At 40.6% G+C, this 21,074-nt stretch overlaps 1 protein-coding gene across 10 annotated transcripts in view; it reads right to left on the reverse strand.

Annotated features, from left to right (window-relative positions):
* Positions 1-21,074, reverse strand: part of LOC109867140 (rho family-interacting cell polarization regulator 1-like) — an 81,089-nt gene that overhangs the window by 10,604 nt on the left and 49,411 nt on the right. For 5 of the 10 annotated variants that reach the window (XM_031801726.1, XM_031801727.1, XM_031801728.1 and 2 more), the window contains exons 10-16: positions 18,738-18,863; positions 14,944-15,092; positions 14,678-14,807; positions 11,533-11,691; positions 9,922-10,887; positions 7,705-7,853; positions 4,002-4,152 (exon numbers count right to left, since the gene is read on the reverse strand). In XM_031801726.1, coding sequence (XP_031657586.1) covers positions 4,002-4,152; positions 7,705-7,853; positions 9,922-10,887; positions 11,533-11,691; positions 14,678-14,807; positions 14,944-15,092; positions 18,738-18,863 — 1,830 coding nt within the window. Of the gene's footprint in view, positions 1-4,001; positions 4,153-7,704; positions 7,854-9,921; positions 10,888-11,532; positions 11,692-14,677; positions 14,808-14,943; positions 15,093-18,737; positions 18,864-20,868; positions 21,002-21,074 lie in introns of those variants that run through there. The other 5 variants (XM_031801732.1, XM_031801730.1, XM_031801733.1 and 2 more) reach the window with 4 other exon arrangements.

Genomic DNA, 21,074 nt, shown 5'->3' on the forward strand with positions numbered 1-21,074 from the left:
CATGATTGGTGGAGTGCTGCGGAGATGGTTGTACTTCGGGAAGGTTCTCCCATCCCCAGAGAAACTCTGGAGCTCTGTCAGAGTAACCATCGGGTTCTTGGTCACCTCCCTGTCCAAGGCCCTTCTCCCAAGATTGCTTAGTTTGGCCTGGTGGCCAGCTCAAGGAAGACTCATGTCGGTTCCAAACTTCTTCCATTTAAGAATGATGGGGGGCACTGTGTTTTTGGGGACCTACAATGCTGCAGAAATGTTTTGGTACCCTTCCCCAGATCTGTGCCTTGACACAATCCTGTCTCGGAGCTCTACGGAAAATTATTTTGACCGCATGGCTTGGTTTTTGCTCTGACATGCACTGTCAATGGTGGAACCTTATGTAGACAGGTGTGTGTGCCTTTCTAAATCATGTCCAATCAATTGAATTTACCACAGGTGGACTCCAATCAAGTTGTAGAAAGATTAAGGATGATCAATGGAAACAGGACGCACTTGAGCTCAATTTCAAGTCTCATAGCAAAGGGTCTGAATAAGATATATTTTTTATTTGTAATACATTTGCAAAATTTCTACAAAACAGTTTTTCGCTTTGTCATTATGGGGTATTGTGTGTAGATTGATGAGTAAAAAATTTATATATTTCAAAATGTTTAGAATAAGGCTGTAACGTAACAAAATGTGGAATAAGGGTAGGGGTCTGAATAATTTTTGAATGTACCATCTTCTGCTTGGATAGTTCCATCTCCTTCAAATGTTGATATTTGGTTGCATTGACAACCAAACACAATTAAATATCACTTTTGAAATACAATAACTAATCTATTAACTTTGACAAGTTAAAAAATTATATATGTTGGATTCATGTCTCCAACTGAACCAAAAATAAAAATGTAAGAAGGGGATTAAGCAAGTGGCTCAGATGGAACTATCCAAGCAGCAGCTACGTTCATCTCCTTTAAATGTTGATATGTGGTTGTGTTGTCACATTTATTTCAATATAATATATATAATACAATAAATAGCCTAAAGTTAAGGCCATCTTACAAACTAATATAAATTTCAGCCTTAAAATCAAATCAAATCTTATTGGCCACATACACGTCATTGCGGGTGTAGAAAAATGCTTGTATGAATAACATCCATGGCCACATTGAGGTTACTGTAAATATACCTTTCTTCTTATGTAATTGTGCAGTGTCTTCAGAAAGCATTCATACCCCTTGACTTGTGTTACAGCCTGAATTCAAAATCGATTAAATATATGTTTTTTCCTCACCCATCTACACACAATACCCTATAATGACCAAGTGAAAACATGTTTTTAGAAATGTTTGCAAAATCATACATGTTAGAATCATCTTTGGCAGCGATCACAGCTGTGAGTCCTTCTGAGATTTGCACACCTGGATTGCACAATATTTGCACATTATTCTTTTCAAAATCCTTCTAGCCCTGTCAAGTTGGTTGTTGATTATTGCTAGACAGCCATTTTCAAGTATTGCCATAGAGATTTTCAAGACGATTTAAGTCCAAACTTTAACTAGGCCATTCAATGTCGTCCTGGTAAGCAACTCCAGTGTATATTTGGCCTTATGTTTTAGGTTATTGTCCTGTCTCCCAGAGTCTGTTGGAAAGCAAACAACCAGATTTTCCTCTAGGATTTTGTCTGTGCTTAGCTCTATTCAGTTTTTTTTATCCCCAAAAAACTTCCTAGTCCTTGTCGATGACAAGCTTAGCCATAGCATGATTTAGCCACTACCATGCATACAAATATGAAGAGTGGTACTCCGTGATGTCCCAAAGTTAATTTCTTTGCCTCATTTTTGCATATTTACTTTAGTGCCTTTTTGCAAACAGGATGCATGTTTTATAATATTTGTATTCTGTATAGGCTTCCTTCTTTTCACTCTGTCATTTAGGTTAGTATTGTGGAGTAACTACAATGTTGTCGATCCAGCCTCAGTTCTCTCCTATCATAGCCATTCAACTCTGTACCAAATGTACACTGTTTTAAAAAGTGTTGAAATCACTGAGCAGTTCCTTCCTCGCCGCAACTGAGTATACCATTCAATGTGAATTTAATAACTTCACCATACTCAAAGGGATATTCAATGTCCGCTTTTATTAATTTTACCCATGTACCAATAGGTGCGCTTCTTTGCGAGGCATTGGAAAACCTCCCTGTTTTTTGTGGTTGAATCTGTGTTTGAAATTCACTGCTTGACTGAGGGACCTTACAGATAATTGTAATAATCAATAGAGCATCTCGAACGGCATTTATCATCACTTGCACCATGTACTTTTAATTGAATTAAACTGAAATCCAGGGCCCGGTTTCCCAAAAGCATCTTAAGGCTAAGTTTATTGTTGGAACCTTTGTAGGAGCATCGTTAAATCTCTGAGCTGTTTCCCAAAACTATCGTTGAAGTTGCACTTGAAAACGCTTGTTATTTACGGATTGCCTCAGACCACAGCTAAGTGTGTCTTTATACACAGAAGATCTCCGTTAAACAGACTCTCTGTGACCGCAAATAACTTCAAAACGAAGTTGATTACAAATAGACTAAAGTTGCCAATGTTTTTGCAATTGTTACATAGGATAATGCTTCAAATGAAAACAGAGATGACTACATTAAAAGCTCAATATGGTAGGCCTATAGACTACATGTCTATATATTTCAAATCATATTGACTACGGTCTATAATTTGACTCAATATATTTAAATGATGTGTAACATGTTGGCAATTATGTGCGCATCAATATTTACAGCCATAGTTATAATATCACTCTAGAAGCTGATCCGTTGTCAGTATTGTGGAATAATTGTAATGTTAAGGTAAGATTTGAATGGAGAAAGCTGATCCAAGAGCAGCGCTGCTTTTCTTTTTGATCCTCCTAGTATCAATACATGCATGCGTCACATAGTGAGCGTTCTCTCTGCATGGTGTTTTGGGAATTGTAGGAACAATGCATTGTTAAAACCCTCGTAAGCCTTTCAATTCCAGGGTTATCGGGAAACTGGGCCCAGGTCATTTGGTCGTGCTATTAGATGAAGCAGTGATATCACATTAATCTGCTGTATAAATAAACTTAATATCTGACATTGTATTCCAATTCGAACTTTGTATGTGTTTTTGATTGAAAGCGCAATGAGACACTAAACCAAAAATCTGAAAAGAAAATCCCTAGAAATGTTGTGCTTTCAGTTGGTTGAAAGCATAGTGACAATACATTAGTAATTCAACTAACTTTGGCTGTATTTTTGAGTGGGTGAATATACTGTAGGTTGTAATGTTATTGCTCAACCAAATATGAACCAATTATCCACTATGAAATGCCATGGTGTGTTTGCAGTGGTGGGAAAAGTACCCAATTGTCATGTGAGTAAAAGTAAAGATAACTTAATAGAAAATGACTCAAGTAAAAGTCACCCAGTAAAATACTACTTGAGTAAATGTCTAAAATACTGACAGAGTCACCTATGATTCACTAAACACTAGTTTGAAAGAGGAAGCAAAGTACCTTAATCATATGTTTCTGTTTCAGTCTCCATCTCCACTAACCAAAGTTAATTGTATGGATATTTTTTCTATTAATAATGAGCAAGTATCAAAAGTTAAAGTATAAATAATTTAAAATTCTTATATTAAGCAAACCAGACAGCAGAATTATATATATATATATATATTAAATTCCTGGATAACCAGGGGCACAATTTACAAACAAAGCATTCGTGATTAGTGAGTCCACCAGATCAGAGGCAGTAGGGATGACATCTTAATAAGTGCGTGAATTGGACCATTTTCCTGACTTGCTAAGCGTTCAAAACAGTACTTTTGGGTGTCAGAGAAAATGTATGGAGTAAAATGTACATTCTTTTCTTGAGGAATGTTGTGAAATAAGACTACAAGTTGTCAAAAATATTAAAGTACAGATACTCCAAAAAACTACTTAAGTACTTTACACCACTGGTGTTTGTTACTCATATATATATCATGATCCTCACCAGAAGTTGGGCGCTGCAATTCTTCAGATGAACCAGTAGGGCGTAGTCTAGAGCCTGGCAGCCAGTGCTCACAGGTCCAAATCTCTTCTCATAGTCTTCATCTCCCCCTGCACTCTCCTCCGATGGCCTGCCGGGGGCACTGTGGTGCTCACTAAACACAACATCCACACAGGAGCACAGATTGAGTATGAGCATTTTTTATTTTATTTAACTAGGCAAGTCAGTTAAGAACAAATTCTTATTTACAATGACGGCCTACCCCGGCCAAACCCGGACGACGCTGGGCCAATTGTGCGCCGCCCTATGGGACTCACAATCACGGCCGGCACTGCACTGAGATGCAGTGCCTTAGACTACTGCGCCACTCGGGAGCCCAAAGAGGGTGGATAAATGAAGACAGTTCAAATCCGGAAGTTTACCAGTTCAAATCCAGCAGTTTACCAGTTCAAATCCAGCAGTTTACCAGTTCAAATCCAGCAGTTTACCAGTTCAAATCCGGCAGTTTACCAGTTCAAATCCGGCAGTTTACCAGTTCAAATCCGGCAGTTTACCAGTTCAAATCCGGCAGTTTACCAGTTCAAATCCGGCAGTTTACCAGTTCAAATCCGGCAGTTTACCAGTTCAAATCCGGCAGTTTACCAGTTCAAATCCGGCAGTTTACCAGTTCAAATCCGGCAGTTTACCAGTTCAAATCCGGCAGTTTACCAGTTCAAATCCGGCAGTTTACCATTAAAAAACGTATTTAAAAAAAAATAAATGTAAGACACTAATGCAATAGCCACTGGATCTAGTCTACTTTGTCCATTGACTTCAAATAAAATCACATTTTATTTGTCAAATGTCCCACATACAACACATGTAGTAGACCTTACTGTGAAATGCTAACTTACTTAACCAACAATGTAGTTTAAAAAAAGTGTGTGCTAAATAAACAAAGAAAACAGTAACATGAAATAACAAGGCTATATACTGTACAAGGGTGCTGGTACCGAGTCAATGTGCAGGGGTACGGGTTAGTCTAGGTAATATGTACTTGTATGTTGGGGAAAGTGACTATGCATAGCTCAGGTCACCAATCCTCCCAGCTCTGCAGATTTTTCTGCGAAGAGACAATCAGATCATTTGTTTTGGTAGCAAAAATATCTCAACGTCAACAGTGAAGAAGCGACTCTGGGATGCTGGCCTTCAAGTCAGAGCTGTCCAGGTGTCTGTGTTCATTTCCCCATCTTAATCTTTTCTTTTTATTGGCCAGTCTGAGAAGGTGTTTTCTTTGCAACTCTGCCGAGAAGGCCAGCATCCCGGAGTCGCCTCTTCACTGTTGACGTTGAGACTGGTGTTTTGCGGGTACTATTCAACGAAGCTGCCAGTTAAGGACTTGTGAGGCGTCTGTTTCTCAAACTAGACACACATGTACTTGTCCTCTTGTGCACAGGGGCCTCCCACTCCTCTTTCTATTCTGGTTGGAAACAGTTTGTGCTGTTCTGTGAAGGAAGTAGTATTATTGCATGGAATAACCTTCATTTCTCAGAACAAGAATAGACTGACGAGTTTTAGAATAAAGTACTTTGTTTCTGGCCATTTTGACCCTGTAATCAAAACCACAAATGCTGATGCTGCAGATACTCAACTAGTCTAAAGGAGGCCAGTTTTATTGCTTCTTTAAATCAGAACAGTTTTCAGCTGTGCTAACATAATTGCAAAAGGGTTTTCTAATGATCAATTAGCCTTTTAAAATGATGAACTTGGATTAGCTAACACAACGTGCCATTGGAACACAGGAGTGATGATTGCTGATAATGGGCCTCTGTAGATATTCCTTTAAAAAAACTGCTGTTTCCAGCTACAATAAGCATTTACAATGTCTACACTGTACTTCTGATCAATTTGTTATTTTAAATGAAAATAAATGAAATTTCGAAATGACCCCAAACTTTTGAACGATAGTGTATATTTATTTATTTATTGTTGAAAATAATTTTGGGGATGGTAAAACATTTCAGTGTTAAATTAAATGTCTAAAACCAGATCAAGTTAGTAGAGAAAACAATGGAGCTATAGATTTATACATAAGATAATCTTTGAGAACTAACACCAAAATAAAAACTAGACAGTCAGGAAGAAATCTAAAATTCCCAAAATGTCATGGCATGGGCCCCCATTTATTTTGTTATGTTTGAGTCACTCAGTATAAGAACATGGCATAATCCATGGCAAAATGTGTAGAATTGCAGGAATCTGTATTTAAAACTGCAACAACAAAAATCTACCCCATAGCTTTAACCTCAGAATTTTCACTTTTGGATAAATAGCGTGCCCAATTTCAACTTCCTGCTACTCATGCCAAGAATATAAGATATGCATATTATTCATAGATTTGGATAGAAAACACTCTGAAGTTTCTAAAACTGTTTGAATCATTTCTGAGTATAACAGAACTTATGTAGCAGGCAAAACCCAGAGGACTAACTGTTCAGATTTTTTCCCCCCTCTCTGTTCCGAGTTGTCTTTGCCAAGGGATATTTCATAGGAACCTGTTTTTAGTTCCTACCGCTTCCACTGAATGTCACCAGTCTTTGGAATTTGATTGAGGTTATTCCTTTGTGCAATGAAGAAGTAGGCCAACTAGGAACTGGGGACACTTTTGTGAGTTGCGCAAGACGTGAAAAGCAGTGCTGGTTTGTTTTCTTTCCTGTATTGAACACAGATTGCCCCGTCTACAATTTGATCGATTATTAGCGTTTAAAAATACCTAAAGTTGTATTACAAAAGTTGTTTGAAATATTTTGGCAAAGTTTATAGGCAACTTTTGAAATATTTTGTAGTGACGTTGCGTTTTTTGTAAGCTGTTTTTTTTCTGGATCAAATACCCTTTATAAAATGGACATTTTGGATATATATGGACGGAATTAATCGAACAAAAAAGACCAATTGTGATGTTTATGAGACATATTGGAGTGCCAACAAAATAAGTTTGTCAAAGGTAATCCATGTTTTATATTTTATTTCAATGTTTTGTGAAGCGCCCGCAGGGTTGAAATATGCTAACTCCTTTGTTTACTGCTGGTGCAGATGGTGCAGGCTATCAGATAATAGCTTCTTATGCTTTCGCCGAAAAGCATTTTTTAAATCTGACATGTTGTCTGGATTCACAACGAGTGTAGCTTTAATTGAGTATCTTACATGTGTGATTTAATGAAAGTTTCAATTTTATAGTATTTTAGTATTTTATTGCCATTTTCCCTGGCAATTGGCCAGTTGAGACATTTGCGTCCCGCCTATCCCGAATTAAGCAGAAAAATGGTCTCTGAGGGCAAGAGGGCCTTTAAAATGGTTGGTTGTGACATTGCCTTTAGCCACAAGAGTAGCCCCCCCCCCCCCGCCCCCCACACACTAACTTTGCCACTGCTGCTGAATAAAATCCTAGGGGAAACACTGAGTACATCAGGAGAGTTGGTGCCAAAGAGTGGCAACAACAAGAGCCATGGCCCGTCTCTACATGTCATGTCACATTTAGACCAGGTAAAGGCATTATCATTCAGAATACCAATGAACTTCTCACATCCAACATATTTAAAGCGGTCTTGTGGGATCACTAGATGGCAGTAAGTGAACACAGGGAAATATAACTCCTTTACAAGCAAAACTTGTAATCTGTATAACTGTGATGGAATTTAGGGAGGGAAGCCATGTTATGGAACCTGACCTGTCCATCACACTCCTCTTCTCCCAGTTCTCCTCATCTTCATCCTCCAGGTCTGAGGTGTTGAGAAAGTCAAAGCTGCCCAGGGCCGTCTCCACCGTCAGACTCTGGACACTGGACGAACGACTGCAGGTGCGGCCCTTCAGAACACACTTGTTATGGAGAGACATGCACACATGTACACATGTACTCGCACATACAGAACACACAAAAAATATTTATTTTTCACCAATCCACTTTAATGCCATATAGAGTGCCTTAAGAAAGTATTTATATCCCTTGACAGATTCCACATTTTGCTGAGTTAGACTGAATTCAAAATGTATTAAAACACACCTTTCCCTCCCCTCACTCATCTACACAAAATACCCCATAATGACAAAGTGAAAACATGTTTTTAGACATTTTTGCACATTTATTGAAAATGTAAGTATTCCCAGCGCTGAGTCAATACTTTGTAGAATAACCTTTGGCAGCAATTACAGCTTTAAGTCCATCTTGGAGTCATCTTGGGTTTTCTCCAGTTCTTCCTTGCAGATTTTCTCAAGCTCTTTAAATTAGCTGGAGGAGCAGTGGTAAACAGCAATCTTCAAGTCTTTCCGTAAATATTCAATGGGATTCAAATCTGGGCTTTGGCTGGCCTACTCAAGGACTTTCACATTTTTCTGAAGCCATTCCAGCATTGCTTTGGCTGTATGTTTGGGGTCATTGTCTTGTTGGAACGCAAATCTTTGCCCCAGTCGAAGGTTGTTTGCATTTTGAAACAGGTTCTCAACAAGGAATTGCCTGGATTTGGCACCATTCATTGTTCCCTCTATCCTTACCAGTCTCCCAGTCCCTGCCACTGAAAAGCATACCCATAGCATGATGCTGACACCACCATGCTTCACAGTAGGGATGGTGTTAGATGGGTGATGAGCTGTGCCTGGTTTTCTCCAGAAATAGCGCTTTGCATTCAGGCCAAAGAGTTCCATTTGTATCATCAGACCACAGAATCTTTCACCTTATGCTCCATCTTTCACATCTTTTTGCAAACTCCAGGCATGCCTTCATCTGCCTTTTTCTCAGGAGTGGCATCCGTCTGGCTATTCTCCCTAAAACCCAGATTAGTGAAGTGCTGTGGAGACTGTTGTCCTTCTAGAAGGTTTTCCCATCTCAGCCAACGAACTCTGTAGTTCTGTCAGAGTGGTCATTGAGTTCTTGGTCATCTCCCTGAACAAGGACCTTCAGCGGGTATTTCCATACATTTTTCAATTTCCCAATGATGGAGACCACTGTGCTCTTGGAAACATTTAACACTCTAGAACCTGCTTTCTACCCTTCCCCAGAAATACCTCATCACAATTCTCTCTCTGACAGACAGTTCCTTGGACTTCATGGAATAGTTTCTGCTCGGACATGCACTGTCAACTGTGGGACCTTATATGGACAGCTGTCCATATATCTAAATCACATCCAAACAATTGAATTGGCCACAGGTGGACTCCAATCAAGTTTTAGTGACATTTGAGGATGATCAAAAGGAAATTGGATGCACCCAAGCTCAATTTAGAGTGTCATTGAAAATGGTTTTGAATATTTATGTATATGAGATTTCTGTATTTCTTTTTCAATTAAGTTGCACAAATGATTTAAAAACATGTTTTCACAGTCATTTTGGGCTATTATTCATAGATGGGTGAGAAAATATATTTTAATACATTTTGAATTCAGGCTGAAACACATCAAAATGTGGAATAAGTCAAGGGGTCCTGATTGATAAGTCCTGATTGTGAGAATACACCCCCTATTTGGAAATGGATCATCTGAGGAAAGTGTCTGAACAAAACAGTGTGTTCCTAAAATTATGACATGAAGATTAAAAGAAAAGCATTCTTTTTCTGTTTCCTATCACCTTGTCAGTGGATTTGGCTCAGAGTGAGCTCTGATGTGTATCTATCTGTGTCGATTGTGCATATGTGTAACAGGCAGATGGCCTCCCAGCGACAGTACACACATCTCCTGCTGCAGCATTGTGGGATGGAAATATTCAGACTGAGCTGAGGGGCAGGAAGTTCCACACCCTGATCGCAGTCCCACAGGGAAGGAACTGTGCTATTCTGGGATGCTGAAATCTACTCAGCTCCCACCAATGCCCCCCTCGCTCTTATGAAGTGGCCATTTCCATTGTGAGGTGCAACACGAAACAGAGCCATGTGCACACACACAGCTGTAACTCACTGTTAATGTCTCCTCCAGTAGTTGTAACTCCTGCTCCAGGACCTGTAACTCAGGAAACTGTCCCCTGTAGTCATCCAGAGAGGAGATGACTGCACTCAGGGCTTCCTCAATTCCACTGTCCACAGCCTGCTGCTTCTCACCGTCTGTGGGCGTGGCTACTACAGCCTCAGGCTTCTTGGCCTCCACCACCACTGCCCTGTAGGCACTGAATGATATGCCCTCAGTGCTCTGGGTCTGTTCTTGTGAGTCTGGTCTGGGATTCAGAGAGGCACCTTGCTGATACATTGCATCAGTCCTAGTGGGTGCAGCGCTCTGGAGTTCTGGCTCTACTTCTGAAACAGCCCCTGAAACAACCTCTAACCCTGTGTCGGACTCTATAGACACTGCAGAATACCTGCTCTCCGGCCTGCTCTCCTCCATGGTCACAGTAGCTGGGGCGGGTTGCTCAGGGGGGTCTCTGACCACCACAGTCTCTCCTGGGATAAGGGCCCACTCTGCCCTGGCAGGCATCACCATCTCAATATCGTTTATACAGATCCCACACTGCAGGGAGGTGACCTCAGAGGGCTCCACAAATTCGCTGGTTGACCGGTCTATCAGTACGCCATCGGCACTGTTCTCACTGATATGGCTGAGTGAGCGTGAGTAGCGGGTGTGGCCGTTAGGCACTGCCTGTTTCCCAGAAGCCTCATCTTTCCCCGCTGCCCCAATGTCTGACTCCTTCTGCGCCTCCTCCTGCACATCCTCCTGTTTGGCTAAGCGGGTAGGGGTGGAGGTGGCAGTGTCTCGGAGGGCAAAGGAGATTTCAATGGAGGGTGTGGAGGCGTTGACCTCTGGCTGGACCAGGTTCTTGTTGGTGTGACGCAGCCCCAGGGAGAGTTGAGGGCTGGATGAGTCATCTGATGACTCAGAGGAGTTAGACCATGCTGTGCCATTCTCCATATCTTCCTGCCTCCTCAGCATGTTCTAGAGATAGAGACAGAGACCGAGAGAGAGAGAGAGAGAGACAGAGACCGAGAGAGACCGAGAGAGAGAAAAAGAAAGGAGGGGAGGAAGAACACAAGGATGATAAAGTCAAATGGAGACAGTACCATCACATTCTGAAGCTAACATACAGTATGATAATTGAGTGTCAGACAGAGAGAAAGAGAGCCAAGGGGCCCTGTGAGCCCATGCCAGCCAAGCCTCTATTATAAACCAGAGCAGAGCAGCCTGGCCTCTGGCCAAAAGAGCAAACAGACTCCCTGCTCCCTTTAATTAACTTCTCATTTATCAGGCCTCTGCTTTGCTGAGCATCCAGGCTTACCTCTCTGGAACAATAACAAATACAGGCTTCATATGGAGAGTAGAAGGCTGCGTCGGACATTGCAAAGACTACTAAAGACTATTTTAAGACCCAAAGAGGGACACAAATAGCTGACTATAAACACAGATTCTACAATAGCCAACATGAGAGGATCTACATGATAGCACAACACAATCTATAAAGATTTCTACTAGAGTTCTTCTACTGAGGTTCTACTACCACGCTCTACCATGCTCTACCACATATTTAACTAGAGATTAGAGGGGATATAGTGGGTTCTCTCTGTAGTGGCTAGCAGCACTTACGTCAGTCTGCATGTTAGCAGAGGCCAGGTGGACTGAGGAGACGTCACTGCAGGAGCAGCTCTGAGACAGTCTCTCAACCAGCGTGTCACGAAACACATCCAGAAGGGACCAGCGCTGTTTGGGGGGCATCATGCTGCTTGACAGGCTCCTCGGAGCAGTCTTCACACCACCAGGTAAATTAGGAGAGGGCCGTGAGAAAAGGTCCACCTCTACTACAAATCACAGCTAGACTAAACACTCCACTGCAATGTGGCAGCTCTTTCCTCTAACTCAATAAAGTCACTGAATTAAGAGAAATAGGTGCTAGGTGTATTTAGCTTGCCCATTGACAAAACAGACATCCTGTTAACATCCTGTTGTCTGCTGGGTTACAACGCTGTGTATTTATTTAAAAAACTACAACAACAAAAAATCCTCGGTTCGACTGCTGTTAACAGAAAATATGCTGCGTGACAGAACAGAACATGTCCTGGATAGGGATAATTGTGATTCATTCTAGAACCATTTTTCTATTATAGCCAGGGCTCTAAATGAAAAACGTTCTGGTGCTCCTAAATTTTCTAAGTTAGTAGCACCACAAAATGTAGAAGCACCAGAAAAATAAATGTTTTAATTGATTTATGAATATATGAGATATATGAAACCTACTTATTTTTTAAGCATATCTCTTGAAAAACATATCACTTTTCCTCTATTTCTGTGACACAAAATGTCCCTAGACTTTTTCCACATTTTGTTGTGTTACAGCCTGAATTTAAAATTGATGAAATATCGATGTTTGGTCACTGGCCTACACACAATATCCCATAATGTCCAAGTGGAATTATAATAAAGCATTACATGCATATCATTGTATTTGCGTAGTGGCACAGAGCAGTAGAGTAGAGGCGCTGAAGTTGAAGTTGCACACATAGGGAACATTTTTAGTAGCTTGGGGTCCGGGAAAATGTTGGCCTTCATAAACACATTTCAAACAATTCTACGTACTTTTACATGACTGGAGACTTAAGTAGAATATTTTTTAATTCCACACAAATTATCGAAATTGCAGGCTATTTCGACAGACAAATTGATCTGAGATCAATAAAAACAATATTGTCTTGAATCCATCAATAGACTAGGCCTAGGTGTGTAAAGAAATATTGTAGGCTATATGAAGAGGAAACTATAGTCCTAAAAATGATTTCCAGTTTCACCCAATGATGCGCAGCCGATATGCTCTGTAAAACAATATTTGGGCAGCCTACAGCATAGACTCTTCTCTTTTCAGCAGGCGCCATTTGCTTTCCAACCTGTGTTTTCCCTCGATTGTATTTGTTTTGCCTGGGTGCTGTTTTTTTTCACTGACAGATTTACCGCTCATTCCTGACTAAGCTAATTCCTTGTTCTTCAGCTACAATCCACAGCTATTGATCCTCTGTGGCTAAATGATAGGCCTTCTCATGGTGTGGTAGGCTATTCTGAATGATTTCATTTATTTCTGAACAGACAACAGTAATTTTATAACTTTGGCAAATGTAGAAATTCATCAGGGGTGCTACAGTTTGTTCAGAATCTTTTGCGTGGCTATAATTCTTTAAGGAAATAAATGATGAAGTGCTACGCTGGAGTGATGAGAAGCTCATGTCCATCAGAGTTAAGACATGAGAGATAGGGAGAGAGATCATAGAATGTGAGACATAATGACACAGTTCTCACACAGCCAGCACCAAGCATTGGTCTCAAACATAGGTTAGATACAATGTTGCGAAACCATAAACCTGGGCCAACCCAAATCAACTCTTAGAATACTAGCCCTGAGCTTCAAATCAACTTTTTCACATACCTGTTTTTTTTGTGGGGGCAGGAGAATTAACTAAGAGGCTAATTGAATAAACTTTGACCGCTTTTATTAGAATTTTTACATTAAAAAGTGACAATTATTTTGCATGCCAGGAGAGGTACCGGATCTGGCCAAATAAGTTCCGTAAAAAAGCAGTCCAAAAGCTGAAATTAAGCACGGGTGTATTTGGGGTTGCAAATCTTGCGAAATATTCAGAGGTGGAAACTTTGTGGGAAACGAATATTAATACCATTTAAATGTGTATGTTTTTTGCATTGGATATATTTACCATACAGTATCATACGGAGACAGAAACCTTTTACCTTATAAGTAGACATGATTAAATCCTTCCAATAGAAATAAAACAATGATTTTGTTACAAATTGAACCTTAATTGATCTGCCTCTTCACATGGGATGATTTCACTTAATAACAAAAGATAGGGAATATTGAATGATCCCCAATGATCCATTGCATCTCCCAAAAACGGTTTCAACATAGATCTGTAAAATGATAGTCTATAAACTAAAGCTTTGGTTGTCTTCCTCTCAGGCTTCCATGTCTTCTCCCTGGACCTCCTCATTGTCCACCTCTTGAACATCAGACTCTGAGGCCTCATCTTCACTGTCACTTTCCAACCTTGAGGATGGCTTGTTGTCAGGCTTAAAAAACCTCAAATCTTCCCGGATGGCCACCAATTCTTCAACATTTGTATTGGTCAGCCTGTTGCGTGCTTTGGTGTGTGTCCCCCCAAACAAGGACCAGTTGCTCTCTGAGGCGGCTGATGTTGGTGGGATTTGGAGGATGATGGAGGCAACAGGGCAAAGAGCCTCAGATCCACAAAATCCCTTCCACCAGGTGGCTGATGAGATATGTTGGCACGACTACCACATTGCATCTACATCGCAAAGCACTTGCTCGGAAGTGTACTTTGCCAGACTGCTAAGAACCTTGCCTCATGCTTTGCAAGCATTCCCGGAAGTCTCAGAATGTTGCGCATCCGGCTTTAGAAACAGCATGGAGTTACTGTATTATCCCTGCTATAGTGACAGGGGGCAGGGCTTGGTGTGTGTGTGTGTGTGTGTGTGTGTGTGGCCCGGGAACTGGAAGCAAGCAGCCGCGGGAGGCAGCCTGTCTGGTTGGAGCAGTGTAGAGACATTTTTTGGGATTTTCTTTTAGTCACACTGGTGCTCACAAAATAAAACTCCAGGTCACACAACAAAATACTTCAGCCCAGAGTACAGTTCATTATTCTGTGGATTATGGGACATATTATGAAAAAGAACACTGGTTATAGGACAGTTAGAGGTTTAGGGTACTCACATAGAAGGCCTGTTCCCGTAGGGAGGGGGTATCAGGAGGACTCTGGTTGTAGGTGGAGAAGCGTTTGTTCACCGTGGGGGGTTTGTTGACCGTGCTGGCGGTCGAGGCTTGGTCATCCTTGTCGAAGGGGCTGTCCATGAAAAAAAGGGCACAGAAACGTATTACTACACCCACACACACAAATGTATGCACACACGCAGTCCCTCGTTCTATACAACCTTAATATCCTTATCACTTCAAAGCAGAAGCCACATTGGCCCACTCACTTCCAGGTGACCTCCAAGCTCAGTTTGATGGTCCCCAGGTCATTGATGTCCACTGCCACCGTCTGGGGTAGAGCAGCAAACAGGTCCTTGGTCTCACACGATACGTTTCCCACCACCACGTGATTGGCCAGGCTCTTCAGCTCTGTCACCTAGGGAACCAGAGTAAGACCAATCAAAAATCAGTGATTCAGTTATGATCTAAATCTCTCCAAACACCACACCAATAGCTGATTTTGATAAGCATTAACCAGGTTTCCGTTCCAACATTTTTATGCGAGTAAAGCACAAGTTGGATAGAAAATGTCACGACAGCCCTGATTGAACAACACATGTCAGTAAACTTCCCAAATGTTAACACGCTAGACAAGGTTTTATTTTTTGTGTGTCTGTAAAATTAATTATGTGAGAAATATTGGTGAAAATATTGTTATGCGCAAACATTGATATAACCATTAAAGTAAACTTGGGAGTCACGGGATAATGTTGTGTGGTCTTCCCAATAGGACTCGGGAAAGCAGGCAGTTTATTAGGCTACAGTTATGAACTTCAGAGTTTGGTGAAAGTGCACAGTGATGAGCTTGATGCTGCTTTCCAATAAATATCAACGGTCTTATTCTGGTGACATGATGATCAATGCTTGGCTGCCGTTTGACAAATAAAAACAAAATCGCACTCTTTTGTCCATAATAGTTCTCATCATGTAGCCTACCCAGACTGTATATGTGCGCTGTTAGCTAGAGCACACATGCAAAGACCAGAGTGGGCACATTCGCTATATAGACAAAAAAAGAAATATAAAAGAAGTATCAGTAGAGTTGAAAATGCGATGGAAACCCATTTACTTGAATTGTTTTATTCAATAGATGGGAATTTGACCGCAAACGTTTGTTCTATGTCAAATCAAATCAAATTTATTTATATAGCCTTTCGTACATCAGCTGATATCTCAAAGTGCTGTACAGAAACCCAGCCTAAAACCCCAAACAGCAAGCAATGCAGGTGTAGAAGCACCTATGTGCACTAGGTCCTCACGCACAGCTTTTTATCTGCAACAAGTCAAATTGATAGAAAGACATCTCTGTTGGGAAAATCCTGATTTTAGAATATTCATATGCAAATCTGTAACCAATTGAATGGAAACCTAGCTATTGGCTATCAAAATTATACTGTTATACAAATTCACTGATATTTCACATTATTATCCATTGTAAATTATTTCTCTCTCAGGGTTATTATATTCGTATGGGATGAAACCTATTGTTATTGTCTGAATTCTTATTATTAAAATGTTCCTTGACTTGGTCAAATAACTCAAGCATAGATTGTCAAATTAGAAAAAAAAGTTACCACAGAAACTAGAGGCCATGGGTAACTTGGTCAAAAAGACTGGTGCCGATTGGCATATAGGTGGCACTGTTTTAATCAGTCTCACTTAAACCCTCATTTCCACTTCTCCATTTCACCCAGGGATTTGAAACTTTGTCTCTTTCATTATGCTGAACAAATTTGCCTCAAGGACCCATAAGGTCCATCAGGACAGATTTTCCTCCATCTTGGAAACTTGGGAAAACTTTGCATGAACCCAATAATGAAGTCCAAATAACACCAAATGAGTTATTAATTAGGAGGCCCATGGCACATCTCTTAACTTAGTTTGCGAAAAGCCAAGAGATGACTGAGGATTTTACGTGTCCATTTAAATCCTTCGTAAATCCACTTCACAATGGCCTAATAACTTGAAACTTTTTGGGTCATCAAAGACATAACCATGATGAACCATGTTAAGTTTGGCATTGACATCTTAAACAATAAGGAAAATATTAACAATTCACTTAGACTATATAACGCTAATGCGTATAATAATAATACATTATTCTTCTCAGAATAAAAGTCTGATTCACTCCAAATTTGGTCTGTGACATGCGCCGAATACAAGAGCTGAAGACCTTACCGTGAAATGCTTTTTTACAAGCCCTTAACCAACAATGCAGTTCAAGAAATGATTTACTAAATAAACTACAGTAAAAAATATTATAAAAAAGTAACAATAACAAGGCTATAAACAGGGGGTACCGGGTCAATGTGCAGGGGTACAGGTTAGTCAAGGTTATTTGCACATGTAAGTAGGGGTAAAGTGACTATGCATAGACAAACAGTGAGTAGCAGCAGAGTAAAAAAAATATTTTTAAAATCCCCAAAAGAGTTTCAGAAAATAGCACTGCTGCATTCAAAATGGCCACACTATACCAGTAGATGCATATTAGCACATATGCTAATATGCATTTAAAAAATATATATATTCTAATAAACCATAGGACCAAATGACATTTGGAATGTAGGCCCATGGTACATGTCTCAACTTAGCTTGAGAAAAGGGATTTGTTTAAAGATGGCTGAGTTATTGACGAATCTAAAATCAGATTTTCAATCTTAATTTAAATCACTGTAAATCCACTCCACAGTGGCCTATCAACTTGAAACTTGTCATCGCTATCATGGACATCCCTAAAATGAACCAAAAGAAATTTGAAAGAAAACAAAACAAGAAAACTATTAATTCATTATTTGCATACAGTGGGGAGAACAAGTGGGGAGAACAAGTATTTGATAACCTGCAAAATCGGCAGTGTTTCCCACTTACAAAGCATGTAGAGGTCTGTAATTTTTATCATGGGTACACTTCAACTGTGAGAGACGGAATCTAAAACAAAAATCCAGAAAATCACATTGTATGATTTTTAAGTAATTAATTAGCATTTTATTGCATGACATAAGTATTTGATACATCAGAAAAGCCGAACTTAATATTTAAACCAATCCTTTGCTGTTGTTCTGGGATTGATGTGCACTTTTCGCACCAAAGTACGTTCATCTCTAGGAGACAGAACGCGTCTCCTTCCTGAGCGGTATGACACCTGCGTGGTCCCATGGTGTTCATACTTGCGTACTATTGTTCGTACAGATGAACGTGGTACCTTCAGGCATTTGGAAATTGCTCCCAAGGATGAACCAGACTTGTGGAGGTCTTGGCCGATTTCTTTTTATTTTCCCATGATGTCAAGCAAAGAGGCACGGAGTTTGAAGGTAGGCCTTGAAATACATCCACAGGTACACCTCCAATTGACGTCAATTAGCCTATCAGAAGCTTCTAAAGCCATGACATATTCTTGAATTTTCCAATCTGTTTCAAGGCACAGTCAACTTAGCGGAAAAATTACTTGTGTTATGCACAAAGTAGATGTCCTAATAGACTTGCCAAAACTATAGTTTGTTAACAAGACAGACAAGACGTGTAGAGTGGTTGAAAAACTAGTTTTAATGACTCCAACCTAAGTGTATGTTAACTTCGGACAACTGTAAATGCCAGCTGAAAAGTACCAGTGGCCTGGCTTTGGCCCCAAGTGAGAGCAGGTCCTTTGGAGCCATAGCCCAGTGAGACATGGGTGCCAGCCCGCATAGATGGAAACAGAAATATTTACCCCACCGTTTTGGGTAAAACACTGGGGTAAATCCTGTATGGAAATTCAGACAGATCCATGTCTCCTGACCCCCTCAGTTTAACTTTCCTATCCTGTGACATTGGGCAAAGTAATGGAATCATTCAGGGAGAAAAACAAGTCGATATCCAGTTTCTCTCCTTTCACTAGGCTGTTATGTCCATTACCTCAGTGTCTTTGCTTCACACGCAGATGTGACTCTTTGAACGTGATTGACAGTCTGTGGGTGTGTGTGTCTTCATGTGCCTATATGCACACGTGCGTGCATGTTTTAGGCAAGAATGTTCTGCTTTGTACCTTTATTGATAGGAACTCTGTGATGAGAGGCAGGAAGACCATGTCCTCACTGTCCCACACCTGCTTGCAGTTGATCTCAATCCTTCCCCTCAGCTTCCAGCGCTGCCGCCCATACTTCATTAAGATCTGAAAGGTCAGAGGTCAGGTTTAGGTTCTAGGAGGCATAGCAGAAAGATACAAAAATGAGCCAGATACTCACATTTTGCTCGTCACACATTTCCCTTTTCTCAAATCATTGCTGAGTCATTTGTGTTTTTGCTGAAGTTGAGCCAAACTCTGGAGGTTCTGTTTATAGTTGCCTTCACCCCAGGGAGGAAACGCAGCGCTCCACTGACTCACTCCATCGATTATGCTGTCCATCATCACTAAATCTATGCATGTTAGACAGAGGCAGTGCTGACACATTAAAGCTATTCCTTTTCCAATTACCCTGTTCCTCCTGCTAATCCCCCCAGACAGCCCAGCTAAGAGGCCATGCTACTGTAGCATACAGCGGCAGCCCGCCCATTAGGGTGTTAGGGGTGGCACCCCGCTTGTGATTGGTCAACAACAAAGTTAGTATTTTTTATTTAAAAAATATATAATTCATGGATTATGTTTTAAATGCTCAAAAGTGTGGAAATGTCTACATTTTCCTGTTTCAAAAATATATTGTTCAATACAAGCTGTTCAGTTACTTACTGCCCCACATGAATTATAAGAGGTCAAAGTAAATGAACCGTCCTGGGGCACTCAAATTTGCATCCGTTGAGTCAGAACCCCTGCGTCTGCTCTAGTCTACCTACCAATGAGTCTCTCGTGCCAGACGGCTTACTTCCGCACATGAGACTAAATCTGCTCTCAGGTGGCGCTAAAGCAAATTTAAATGAACTTAAATAAATCAATCAATCCCATCAGTCATGGGAGCCTGTGACCTGATTAACCGGCCAACTACATCCAACAAGAAGAGAAGGACAGAGGGCTACACTAGCTAAAACCTTGTCATCACTGACACGGACACCCCCCCCATTGTGTGTGGACTAAATCATCATAAAACCGGGTGTATCACAAAGCATGATCAAATTAATTAGCCAGATACAGAAATTGAGAAATAGTTTGATAGATTTTTAGGTCAAAATTGACCATTTCATCTCTACCTTTGTTACCTAGTTACAATGGCAATAAAAATTAATGTGAACCCTTTGGAAATACCTGGATTTCTGCATAAATTGGTCATACAATTAGATCTGATCTTCATCTAGGTCACAACAAGACAAACACAGTCTGCTTAAACTAATAACACACAAACAATTATACGTTTTCATGTCCTTATTGAACACTGTGTAAACATTCAAAGTGCAGGGTGGGAAAAGTATGTGAACACTTTGATTAAATAACTGATTGACCCTCCTTTGGCTGCAATAACCTCAACCAAACGTTTCCTGTAGTTGTGGATCAGACCTGCACAATGGTCAGGAGGAATCTTGGAACATTCCTCTTTACAAAACGATTTGACTTGGGATGTCTGGTGTGAACTACTCGAGGTCATGCCACAGCATCTCAATCAGGTTGAGGTCAGGACTCTGACTGGGCCACTCCAGAAGGCAGCCTAACATTCTCCTGCAAAATGTCTTGATAAACATGGGAATTGATTTTTCCATCAATGATAGCAAGCTGTCCAGGCCTTGAGGCAGCAAAGCAGCCCCAAACCAGGATACTCCCTCCACAATATTTTACAGTTGGGATGTTTTTTTCCCTCCACACATAGTGTTGTGTGTTCCTTCCAAACAACCCAATTGTAGTTTAATCTGTCCATGGAATATTTTGCCCATAGCGCTGTGGAACATCCAGGTGAGCTTTTGCAAACTGCAGACGTGCAGCAATGTTTTTTTGGACAGCAGTGGCTTCTTCCGTGGTGTCCTCCCATGAACATCATTCTTGTTCTCGTGTTTCTCATTTTGTAGACTAATCAACAGAGATATTAGCATGTTCCAGATATTTCTGTAAGTCCTTAGCTGACACTCTAGGATTCTTCTTAACTTCATTGAGCATTCTGTGCTGTGCTCTTGCAGTCATCTTTGCAGGACAAGCACTCATTAGGGAGTGTAGCAACAGTGCTGAACTTTCTCCATTTATAGAAAAATTGTCTTACCGTGGACTGGTGAATATCAAGGTTTTTAGAGATACTTTTGTAACCCTTGTACTTTTGTAACAAATCTCAGAAGACCTACAGTGAAGAACTATTTTGTTTGAGGCATGGTTCACATCAGGCAATGCTTCTTGTGAATAGCAAACTCAAGTTGTGTGAGTGTTTTTTTATAGGGCAAGGCAGCTCTAACCAACATCTCCAATCTCGTC

The sequence above is a fragment of the Oncorhynchus kisutch genome, linkage group LG22 (assembly GCF_002021735.2).
Source record: "Oncorhynchus kisutch isolate 150728-3 linkage group LG22, Okis_V2, whole genome shotgun sequence".
Lineage (NCBI taxonomy): Eukaryota > Metazoa > Chordata > Actinopteri > Salmoniformes > Salmonidae > Oncorhynchus > Oncorhynchus kisutch.